Source organism: Pollicipes pollicipes, unplaced genomic scaffold (genome assembly GCF_011947565.3).
Source record: "Pollicipes pollicipes isolate AB1234 unplaced genomic scaffold, Ppol_2.1 Scaffold_7261;HRSCAF=8764_pilon_pilon_pilon, whole genome shotgun sequence".
Classification (NCBI taxonomy): Eukaryota; Metazoa; Arthropoda; class Thecostraca; order Pollicipedomorpha; family Pollicipedidae; genus Pollicipes; species Pollicipes pollicipes.
In genome coordinates, this window is record NW_023597054.1 from 36,113,351 (window position 1) to 36,125,669 (window position 12,319).

General features: G+C 49.7%; 1 protein-coding gene across 1 annotated transcript; it reads left to right on the plus strand.

The window, feature by feature from the left end:
* The first annotated feature begins 619 nt into the window (after nt 1–619).
* LOC119112621 (uncharacterized) lies at nt 620–10,308 on the plus strand. Its single transcript, XM_037236840.1, has 4 exons — nt 620–737; nt 4,337–4,434; nt 9,190–9,276; nt 10,192–10,308. Exons 1-4 carry the CDS (start codon nt 668–670, stop codon nt 10,276–10,278), a joined length of 342 nt encoding a protein of 113 aa, XP_037092735.1. The 5' UTR covers nt 620–667; the 3' UTR covers nt 10,279–10,308.
* Nucleotides 10,309–12,319: the final 2,011 nt, after the last annotated feature.

Here is a 12,319-nt window from a genome sequence, read left to right on the forward strand (position 1 = left end):
ATTGAGCTCCCTTCCTGTCCGCTGAACTCCCCTGTTTAAGCTCTCTGCCCGGCCGCTGTACTACCCTGATTAAGCTCCTTGCCCGGCCGCTGAACTCCCGTGATTAAGCTCCCTGCCCTGATTGAGCTCCCTACCCTGATCGAGCTCCCTGCCCTGATTGAGCTCTGTACCCTGATTGAACTCCTTGCCCAGCCCGCTGAAATCGCCTGATTCATCTCGTTGCCCGGGCCATGACCTATGCCGACCTCCGCCTATTAGCTGGCTGTCCGGTCCGTACCGCCCGGCGCCTGGTGAGTGACGTCACGTTTAGTGGTCGACCACCTGTGGCACCGACCGGGCGGCCGCCCTGTCAGCACTGGTGACTGGGCGCAGCTGCACGGTCTCGTACCGTTACACGGGTCCACTCCGTCTGGGTCAAGCTCGACTGGGGAAAGGAGGGGACCGCACTGGCAGGGCTGCCCGTGTGTGCAGTCCAGCGCAATGATGGCTGGTGCAGGGCGCTAATGACGCGTCATCGATGCGTATTTTGGAACAGTAGCCAGCCGACTATGACCGCTACATGTTGTGTGCTGTTTTGAAGCAATGCCCCGCTGATGGTGATCATTACGGTCCAGGTCAGTCCTCGGGGAGCGACAACACCAGCAGCGGCACGTCCGTGGTCAGCCAGATGCCCGGAGGCACCGTCTCCATGCAGTGCAACTTCCACCCGGGCGGCACCGTCCTATGGTACAAACAAGGTCGGTGATCGGCGGCCGACATGACAGCAAACAAGTGCCTCAGACCTGGTGACCTCGCCAGCATCCGCGTCATTCCTTCTGATGTCCCTCATTTGACCGGTATGGATGGCGTTGGCCTGCGCGTGCGAGTGCGTGCGCGACGCATGAGCACACGTTCACGCCCGCACTTGTATTGTCGCGCGGCGGCTGGCTGGAGCGCGTGGCGGCTCACTCATTCAGCCGCACAACAATGTGTGCGCGTGTGTGTGAGGGGGTGTATGCGTATGTCCGTGGCGTCCGCTGGCGTCCGTGTGCGTTCCGTGCGTTCCGTGCATCCGTCGAGTGCGTACGTCCACGCGTAAGTACGTGCATTGTACGTGCGTGCGTGCGTTGCGTGCCGAACAGTGCCGGTAGCGGCATGTATGTGGTCTACGTCGTGTGTGTGTGGTGTGTGCGTGCGTGCGTGCGTGCGTGTCGTGCGTGCGTGCATGTTGCTGATTGTGCGTGCGTGCGTGCGTGAGTGCGTGGTGTGTGTGTGTGTGTGTGTGTGTGTGTGTGTGTGTGTGTGTGTGTGTGTGTGGTGTGTGTGTGTGTGTGTGTGTGTGTGTGTGTGTGTGTGTGTGTGTGTGTGTGTGTGTGTGTGTGTGTGTGTGTGTGGTGGTGTGTGTGTGTGTGTGTGCGCGTCCCTACGTGCGTGCGTAGGTGTGTATATACTCGCCTTCGTGCGTATGCGCACTCGTAAGTGCGTGCGTGCGTGCGTTCGTGAGTGCGTGCATGAGGGTCGTCAGTTGGCAGAGCAGCCGGCCGTGACCAATTCTGACGGAAGGTCACGCTAGCGGCGTCGCACGGCCGTCCAGCGGCACGCCACGCCCGGCGGGTGCCGGTGCACAATGCACGGCGCCATGCATCGGTGCGCTGATCCCCGTGCAGCGGGTGCACACGCACGGCACGGCGGGCGGCTCAGGCAGGCGTGCCTTCGGCGTCACTGGATCGGTTGGCAGGCTGCTCATTGGTCGCACGGCCTGTTCTCGGATAGTCACGTGACCTGTGCCCGCGCTGCCTCACGACCGACAATGGGAGGGTCACGTAGCCCGTGCATGGATTGTCGCTAGGCTGGCACATGCATGGGGAGGGAGGACCGCCGCTGGCTGCCTCGCGACCCTAGTGACCGATGTGACTCAAGGTCCAGCGGGACACGTTCGCATGCAAAGCAGCCGCGATGTTGCCACGGCCATCCAAATGCAGCGGCCAGCACCTGACAAAGAGTGGCACCTTATCCTGGAGCGCCCGATTAAGCAGCTGAGATAAGCTTATGCAGTTTCTCGGCGTCCGGGTGCCGTCGTAAGTTCTCCTGCTGCGGTCATGCAGCCGCCTGGAATATGTGTGAACCCTCCTCAAATAGTAAACTCATTGCTGCCCCAGCACGTTGCTTTTGCGCTTGGCGGCTGAGGAATAGATAGTGTTTTCCATCGGCCGTCAAGTAGTTTACTATGCAGTTGCGCTCTTTGCTTTACTATAGACGAGGTCATCAAACGAATTTCATCAGACTGGCGGTTCATATGTTCATCACTTGTTGATTGCATTTACAATGGCTCATATGGGAGCGAGTGATCAAATGGGGCAATGAGGAAATGGCAAGCAGAATTCGCCATGAGAAAAATGGACAATGAGCATTGCCGAAAGGACGAACTCCAGCGAACGGGAACGGCCGCGCTGACCCGTACGCAGCCGAGCTGTGGCAGCAGTCTCCGCCGCGCTGACCCGTACGCAGCCGAGCTGTGGTAACAGTCCCCGGAGAGCGCAGCAATAGGGGCGGCCACGCTGACCCGTACGCAGCCGAGCTGTGGCAACAGTCCTTGGAGAGCGCGGCAGTAGGGGCGGCCACGCTGACCCGTACGCAGGCGAGCTGGGGGCAACAGTCTCCGGAGAGCGCGGCCAGTGGGAGCTGTGACTGCCGCCGGCTGGTCGGCTGTCCAGGTAACGGGACGACAGTCAGTCATCGCTACCCTTTCTTGGTAAGGCTGCTATGCCCAGCATGGCACCGGTTCCACTGGTTGTATGAGGAAAAAGTGCATCGCGTCGAGGTGCCTTCCCCAAAACTCCGTCGCTCTGATTTTCCTCACCGTAACGGACCATAGGCTGGATGTAACAAGTTTCTCGCCGTTCTGAGTCCAGCCCGGCTGGTTTGGTGCGCCCTCTCGTGTCTCACAGTCCCGTACTCAACCGGACCATTTAAAACCGGCCAAAACCGGTTATGGAAACTCTGTGCTGCCACGCCGCTTTAGATGACGCTGCTGATCCTACGGGCGCCCCCAGCACCAGTGACGTCAGCAGAGCCACGGGCCGTCAGTGCCAGCCAGCACCTGGTAGCTCGCCTTGCCGGGCTGCCGGGCCGGGCCGCTCATATGCGGGTCACATGACGTCCTGAGTCACGGGGAGGGGGGAAGCGACCAGTAGAGAGCCGGATGGCGTGTGGTCAAGACATTGATTCAGATAATGCATAAAGCGTGTGAAGTTATTCACCCTGTGGTTTTCTACGAACATGGGAAAACGCATGTTCTGTATTATTTGAACGCTTATGACATCACAACATGACATGGACATGACAATGCTTGAATGACATCTGTCGTTTAGTCATGACATACTTTGCATCACCTCGTGTATCGGTGTCCGCGCGTTGTAAGCGCTGTGGAAGAACAGAGCCACAATAGCGGACGCCTTGCCCCTTGCAAAGTGGTTACAGCAATCCTCCAGTCGGTCCACAAAGCTTTGAATCCATGCATGTTATACGACTGCATGAATTCAAAGCTCCAAAGAATTCAAGCAGCATTGGACTGCATGCGCACCATAACAGAACACCTTTCATGGCTGGCGATGACGGCTAGTGCCACCGCGGTCCCATCCCGCCAGCAAAACGACAGCACCCTATGAGAAAGTGTGTCTCGTGTTGCTGGCGACGCTGCCGCTTTCTCCCGCCGTTGGTCCAGTCACCCGTCACTACCCCGTACCGCAACACCGCACCGCGCGGCAACGCACCGCGCACGCGAAGAGGACGCCTCTCGGCCGCCGCACCTCCAGATGTGTGGCGATGCACTGCCGTCGCCGCTGTGAGACGTGGTCTGGTTCTCCGGCTAGGTGTGACAATCGCCTCTAGCCTCGGTTTGCGGCGGCGCCGGCGAGGTCGAATACACCCTACGCCCTCACGTAACTACATATCGTGCGGTTGGAAGAGCGAACTGGCTCGTGGGCTGCCCAGTTTTGGTCTGTCCTGTTATGCAATCCACTTTCCACATTGACTCTGCACGCCGACATCCATTAGAAATCCTCCCCGACCCCGCGTCCATCCCTCGTCTTGCAGAGGTGACAACCACGTAGAACTGGTCCTCGGCCCCAACGACAGCATGATAGAGTGATCAAACAAAAAGTGAAAATCGTCCTCGGACTTTCCCTTCTTTTACTGCATTGTGTAATGTAAGAAGAGAAGTAGGTGGGTGTCAGTACCACTGAGCCAACTCAATGCTACCTCAACTACCCGTCCCTCTTAGCAGACATAATGGCGGGAAGAGGAGCTGACGTGGTCCCAGTCTGCCTGTGGCTCTGACACGTACCCTCCGCCGCAGAGAGCGACGGCAAGATGGAGTTTGCTCGGGACGCGCAGCTGATCGTCAGCGACAACCGGTACCAGATCCGTTCTGAGAACGGGGCCTACGTCCTCACGGTGTGTGGTGGCGGTGGTGGGGAAGGGGAGGGGAGCTTCGTCTCGCAGTGTGGGGTAATCGCGATTGTGGACGGATGGAGAGAGGGAGGGAGCGAGGGTAGTACGTCCTCACGGCAGTGACAGCAGATCGAAGTTTGGATGGGGGTCAAGCAACTTTTTAAGGGTCCCTCAAACGTCTTGGGCCCCTCTGACAGGCGGTGGGCCCCACCCCGGCAAAATTAGTAGCGTACAAGGATAACGTTGAAACAAAACAAATTTGGAACGATATGCTTGTGTGTGCGTATGCACATCCTGTCTGAACGAGGGGGAGGGGGAGGGAGGCAACCGAAGTTGGTGGTGGGCCACACTGCCAATACCATCACTGCTTAAAAACAGTCCACTGAATTTGGTTTGCTTTAGTTTGAAGGACTATTTTCTTCAGTTGTTTTCCGTTTTGTCCTCTTGCACTGTGACAAAATAGTTAGAGCTTCCAAAGGATGCTGCTAAAATCCATAACATAAACCAAGCAAACATAAAATGGCTGCCATGAAAAATCTGCCGGTGCTACGCTTTTTAATTGTTCATTCAAACATTTGCTAAATCGACACCAGGCAAGGCCGTGACCGGAGTTTTTTCAGCGTTTCCCGATCAGAAATGGGCCCTTTCCTTGCCTGAAGCTGGCATAGGCGTTTTTCCTGCCTGACACTGGGTCCTCTCCAGTCTGAGATGGCTCTTTTCCAGTCATAAGATGGGCCCTCTTTTCTCCCCTTGGTAACACGGTGAGGGAATTGCTTCCACCTTTCTCAGGGCGCGTTCTGGAATGCCCGAAATATTGGAGAAGGGGAGAAGGAGCGAAAATGTCATTTTTCTGCCACCTCAAAAGACAGGATGGAGAGGGCGGTGTGCCCCCTCTGTCCCCTCCCCCGCGTCAAATCCCCACCCCCGCGTCTGCCCCCCTCCCCGGATGCGGGGCAACACTGCCATTGGTCACTAGTGAGATCTATACGTCCTCTACGTGTATTCTTGGGTGTCTCGGAATTCCTTCCGTCACAACTTTTACGCTTAAATTCATGTTATACATGCACAATTGCGCTTGCTCCATTCCATTATGAGGCCCCTGCTCGAGGGGCCCCGTTCGTATTGTTCCAAGGTCAGACTGGGGTATACCTTCACTTGTGTTATATTAATGCTAATGCCCTGAACGGGTATCACTTACCGCAACACGGACAATAGACATTTCATCACGTCAATAGATTGTGGTGTTGTAAATGCGAATCCGACCCCAGTGGTAAAAAAGTTTGCGGTAGTTGACATTGCTGTGCCTCTTGTATAGGAGGAATCAGGATGACAACTTGACTATAGGATCAATGTGAAAACAGTTCGTCTTAAGTGTACGACACACAATTTTAGGGTGCCCCTCCGCGTGGGCTTACAGTCATGCTTTCGCTTGGGCTGAGGGTCACCGTCCCACTCTGGCTTTCTGACGTCCATCTGTCGGCTCAGGTAACACGAGCACCTCAATCAGACGAAAGGGTTCCACAATGTTCAGGTGCTTAGGGGCATAAACGCCCGCCTTGAGTGAGAGACTATGCTAGTCTTCATCGCCCTCACATATTTATGCATGTTTAGGATAAGTAAGTAAGGATGTCAGTCCTAGGGTGGGACTCCCCGCGATTTACATCAGTCCCAATTTCACGATCCATGCGTTTTCGACCCTGGGATCGGAGAGTTGGTTAGTGTGCAGTCTGCCTAAAGAACTTTTACTAAATTAGCAGCGATTCTCCACTAAACATCTTGAGATATCTCACTACTTGAACATGAAGGACATTTCGTGCATAACGCTCTCCACTGGATAGAAAGCGATATATATATATATATATATATATATATATATATATATATATATATATATATCATAAGGGGGCTGGGCATAAAGACAAACATTTCTTCTTGTAAAATGATGTATTTGCTTGGTGTAGCTGTCCAGGATTGTTTTTTTTTAACACGCGCCCGGGTGGCCGGCTAGATAACCCTTCGCTCGGGTGGGGGTCAATTTGACCCCTTGAGATCTCCGGAACTGAGGAAGCTAAAGACACCAAATTTACAGAATGTGTTGACCTACACGTGAGCATACTTAGGTCAAAGTTTCAAGTTCCTAGGTCATGACCTTTGGGTTAAAAAAGGTCAAACAAGGTCAAGTTCCAGGCTGGTCTCCAAAGTGCTCCCAAAACTTAGATAGCTGTTTCAAAGCAAAAGGTCACACTCTCATTTAAGGGTGTGACCTGGTTTGACCTTTTGAAGGTCAAGGTAACCAAAATTATACAAGATTGCTTTGAGTTTTGCGTTTGACGAAGACACAAAGATTATGCTAGGCAGTATGTTCATAAAACAAAGTGTTGACCTAGGTCATTTTATGTTAATGACCTATTAAGACCTCTAAGAAGTCCATAGAAGATGTATAATGCGGTTCCTGCTATCAATAAATTCTAAATGCGCACCAGAAACTATCCCATACAGCAAGCTCTGGGGTAATATAACAGGCTGTTTTTGACCTTGGTGTGACCTTCAAACCTGACATTAAGTCAATTTAATTTGATCAGACAACTGTTATGTTGCCTAAGAAAGCATCTCTGATATGTATGGCTTCGTCTAACATTCCGTTGTTGGATCAGATTAAAGGATTACGTCGAAATTGCCTTCGTTGAAACCATGGCCTGATTTTTACCCTCCATAGGTCAGCAACCTTACAAGATACATCTGCGCTTTTGATGCCAAATGATCCGCTATTCAATTATTTACAGTTATGCAAAATTTGGCGCGGCTCTGCCGCGCCGTTCAGAAGCCATTCTGGAGCAACCACTCGGGTGGGGGAGTCAATCTGACCCCCCACCCGAGCGCGTGTTAAAGAACGCGATGCACGTCGTCATGTCCCTTTATGGAGCACCAGCGACTGCAATGGCCATTTTCAGCCCTCAGGGGCCTCAGGGGCAGAACGGGATTCGAACCCAGGCTCCCTAATGTGAGAGTCCGACGCGCTAATCATCCGGCCATCACGCCCCCAGGCTGTTTGAGAGGAGTCGGATGGCGTACATGCCGCAACTGAGGATCGATCGTCATCACCATATACGCACGAATATAATTAAGACCCGCGAATTTAAGAGTCTTAAGTTTTACCCTTTTGGGTGAAGTGTAAGAATCAAGAATAGCTTAGGAGGCAGAGAGATGGCTTAAATGAAATACGAGACGAAGCCCTGCTTGCCCTCTGAGGTCCATTGGTGGCTTCAGTTCTAGTCAATCTATACCAAAGAACATGAAGTGAAAAATAACGCTTCTTGAGCATGTGCGCCGCTTTTTAAATGATAAGAATATAAATTATGTTCTGAGTTAAAATCAGGGCAACAAAGTGGCTGAAGATATGTTTCAGGTCAGACAAGGGCCCATAAGTTTTTAACCATAGCTGACAATTTACGGCTCATTGGCCTATGCAAATGCATCTGTGCACCTATAGTCTATCACCCTGTGTTGATTGCGCGCCAGAAGATACCACTTCCTGTGAGTATACAGAAAAAAGTATTTGGTGCAAAATTGGACTTCATGCTATCATAAATAACTGCAAGGCTACGTGGCCTGGAAAAACATTTTAGCAGTTGTTTTTAAAAGAATGTGCAATAGATTAATCCGCAGTTATGCCAAACTTTCCGACGTTGTCCTTGTCGTTTCACGTGCCAAATGTGCCTTATAATTCTGGCACCGCACATTCAGTGCCGATGTTAACACGATTGGAAACAGCAGATGCCCAAAATAAGTCATTGCTATGTATTTATAGTAACCCAGTGTCCAAATGAAATCGGTGCAGCCCCCGCCGAATCAAAGTCCAGATTGTCACTTGTTACGTGTTGCTGAATGTTACTGTTACGTGATAATTTTGGGGTGTACAACAAAATCAGTGCGATGATCGATATGCCAACAGTCACGCCTAGAACGTACGCCGACGTACCTATATACACTGTGCTTCATGGTGGCGACTTTACTTCATTTACCTACAATTGGCATAGGTTTTGCATATCTGTAAATGCAGTACAGCTATAATGCCTTTTGTTGTGATCCCGGGATCGGATAAGTACCGGGATTGACATCCATAAGGACGCGTCGTAGCATATGGGCTGCCCGTGCTTTCTCGGGATCTAGTCGCGTAGTTTTTTACAGAGGCCCTACCAAGAAGTGCTGGGGCAGGGTCATCCATACACAAAACGGCGCAGTTTTGGTCAAACAAGACGTGATTCATTACGGCTCATTCGAGATTCGTGCAATTCAAACCAAGTTGAGTTAATGTAGCGCGATGAAATATACTGCATTGCAAGCTTTCAGCACAAATTATGCCATCTAGTGTATGGTCGTTGTTGGTGCTCTCTATGTACAAAAATACCTGTATGCAGCACATGGTGTAAATGTAAAGACGCTTGTTTCTTTTGTCGCTGTCTGTTTGTCTATATATACATATGTGTATACATATATATATATATATATATATATATATATATATATATATATATAATATGCGGGAAAGTTAGAAAGTTGGTACTGCGAGAGCATTTACTATAAATATATATATATATATATATATATATATATATATATATATATATATATAAAAATCAATGTTCATGTAAATATGTTGTTCACTGTTGGTTATTTGTGGTGTTGGTGACCATTGGCAGCGTCTGCGACCCTGACCTCCGGCTCGCCTGACATTCTGCTGTTGTTGTCTACCCTCAGATAAATCCCACCCGGGAGGAAGACTCGGGCCAGTTCATGTGCCACAGTAGCGATATGCGTGGCATGATCTATGAGCACACGTTCCTGGTCAGTATGTCTTAGAATGATCTATATGTTCATACAAATGCACGTTAAAGTGCCAGAGGTATGTTCAGTATGCAGTAATATAAATATATACCTCATGATACCACATATCATAATACAGATGTCATATGCTGGGTAGTTAGAAAGCTGGTACTGCGAGAGCACTGACTGTTGCGTTTTCCTTTTAGTATCAATTAAATCTGACTATATGTATATATATATATATATGTATATATATATATACATATATGTGTGTACATGTATAGTGTACGTTCGTGCGTGTGGGTGTGGGTGTGGGTGTGGGTGTGGGTGTGGGTGGGTGTGGGCGCGCGCGCGCGCGCGCTTTGTTGCATAGCTGTTTTAACTGTCACCATCACGTATACAGTATTAGTAACCAGAAATGCTTTGGTTCTGCTTGAGCAGAACAATTTCCTACTGCAAATTACCGTGAATATTGTTTAATATTCGACACTAATTACGAGCAACATAACACAACTTTGGCTTGACTCCGATTCTGACTCGAGGAGATCTATCTGGGTAAAGACCGAAATCGTTTCAGATAAATTTTACTCCGTCGACCTCAGTTTGACAGGGAACCCGATGTAATGGCCGCACAAAACCATGCGTGACAAGTCGTTTTTAAAATAGCAAGCAAATTGGCTAAATGCATGGCTGCGTTTCCGTTTTTCGTGGCTCGTGCGTTCAGATCTTTGGCTGTACATATCATAATCATATTGCATTTCTGCTTGAGCCAACTGATGATTGGTCGCTCAATTCTAAGTCAAACCCCCTAGAGAAGTACCAAGCAATTAATGCCACCCGAACTCGCTTGGATTTAGTTGCTCCCAGGTTTTATTCTGAGTCCACCCGGAGGAAACACGATTGTGCGCGGGACTTACAAGCTCGAATCATTCCAGGGTGACGATCGGTGCTGGTGGTGGCGCCTCCCGAACGACTGCGGCCTATGTTGGAACTATTGCCGCTGCACTGCTGTTGTTGATATAGATGGCGTTACGTGACGAACTGTTCATGGAGTGGTCTGCGCATCCGTTTAGAGGGCAACTAGATATTTACGCATTTGGACGCTTAGTTTAATAGATTTGGTGTGAGGCACCTGTGGTGATAAAAGTACCTGCTTGAAGTGGCCAAGAGAAAGGCATCCACCGTGTCTGTGTGATAACATTTGTAAACTCGCACGTCACATATGTTGCGGCGCATTGAATGCCACTTCAGGACAAGCAAGCTATAGTTGTTGTGTATTTCGGTTCAGTGTGCTTGTGTTTGGCAGATCACAACGTTGCTGAAGGTGCTTCTATCAAAGTTATCTCCGTTCAACAGGGTCAGGATGAGACTGAGTAAGGGCCTAGCTACGCTTTGCTTCCGAAGAGGGAATGCTCCAACTATAATCCGCGCGGATTTGCGATAGCAATGTAGCAACTGTTGTAAGCTACAATACGCTCTTGCATGAGTGTGTGATGTCATCTGCTTGCAATGATGAACAACACTGTTCAAATGCGGACGTTAGAAATGCAATGTAAGGTAGTTACTAATGTGCGTCCGTAATACAAACCATCTCTAGCATTATTTTGTGCTCTGCAAATTAGGTGATTTCATTTTAAAAAGCAGGAATACATCCAACTACGGGGATTTATATCAGCTCCACCAAAGGTGCAAGCAAACTACACTGATAAACACAAAATAGTGATATTATTTCAGAGAAATCGTATACGAACAGCAAGGGCACCCTGTCCATGCACCTTTAGATTGTCGTATACCCTGAGTGAGCTGTAAGTGGTAAGCTCTGCACTTTGGAGATCATCCCGTGAATGGAATATCTAATGATTGCCATGGTAAGCAAAACTATGAATAGCACTAGACTGGATCTTTGATGCAAACGGAAAGGGTGTTTGCAAATCACATTTCGTCACCTTACATCATAGGAAGTTTAGATCACTAGTATTTTAAAGAACTGAAATTCTTGCCAATTTCTCTTTTCGTCATCTTTGATGTGATGTAATACCCCACACGAGATAAATCACGCGCTGCCGATGTTTTCATGCACTCGAAGAGCCCCTGAGTAGCACGTTTTCCGTAATGACGGCGATAGCCTCCCTGAATATGAATATGTTCAGGTAGGGTTTGTCTTTTGGAAAAGTTAACCTGCACCAGATGCTCGATATTTTGAGCGATTTTAACGCGTCTTTTAGAGTTGCGTCGTGCATTCACCGTATCTCAATCAGCAATAAGGCGAACTCCTGGGAACATACTAATCTGAAAGCATGATATAAATCCAGGTGTTTAGCTGCATTTAGATACACAGCATGGTGGCATAACGCTTAGCCCAAAGCATTCGTTCCACTCTCTTAAAAAAATGGTTGCACCTGAAATATTCGGGAGCTGGCATGGCTTAGTAGGGTGCGTTTAATTTCGTTTTCGCGGGAGAAGGCGGACAATGGTTTTGACAGCTGTCTAGGTTAATGCGTGTAGTGAGTGGACGCTGTCACACGCCCTCGTCTGTAAATGATGATCCGGCCGTTGTAGGGCGCTGCAAAAAGTAATCTGAAATCTCAGCCGTAGCGGCAGCTTAAGACGCGAAACCAACTAGGCGGTGTAGGCTGCTGAATCTGTCGGGTGTAGCACACAGACAAATGGGGTGTTGGACAACACCCTCATGTCTCAAAATTACTTGAAGCTTAGTGTATTGGGTGATCTACATATTTTTTTGAAAGCTTGATGTAAGTCTGGTCACGAAACGTTAAAGGCCATGCCTCCTTTAGGGTCAGCGAATGCATATAATTACAAAACTGTTGAAAAAGGAAATACCGAAGCGTCAGTGTCAGAAAACCCGATTATCTCCAGAACCAGAAAGCAATAAGAAATTCTGAGTTTACTATCTGACCGCTTGACTTCGTCACCTTTAACCTACGCCCGGCCGGGGGCCTGAGACGACTGCACCGGGCCGGGGGAAATTTAACCCCCTCCCCTCTGGGACCTCAAACTTTCACACGCCGTGTGAGAAAAACAAAGATAACGTTGTAAAAGTCCC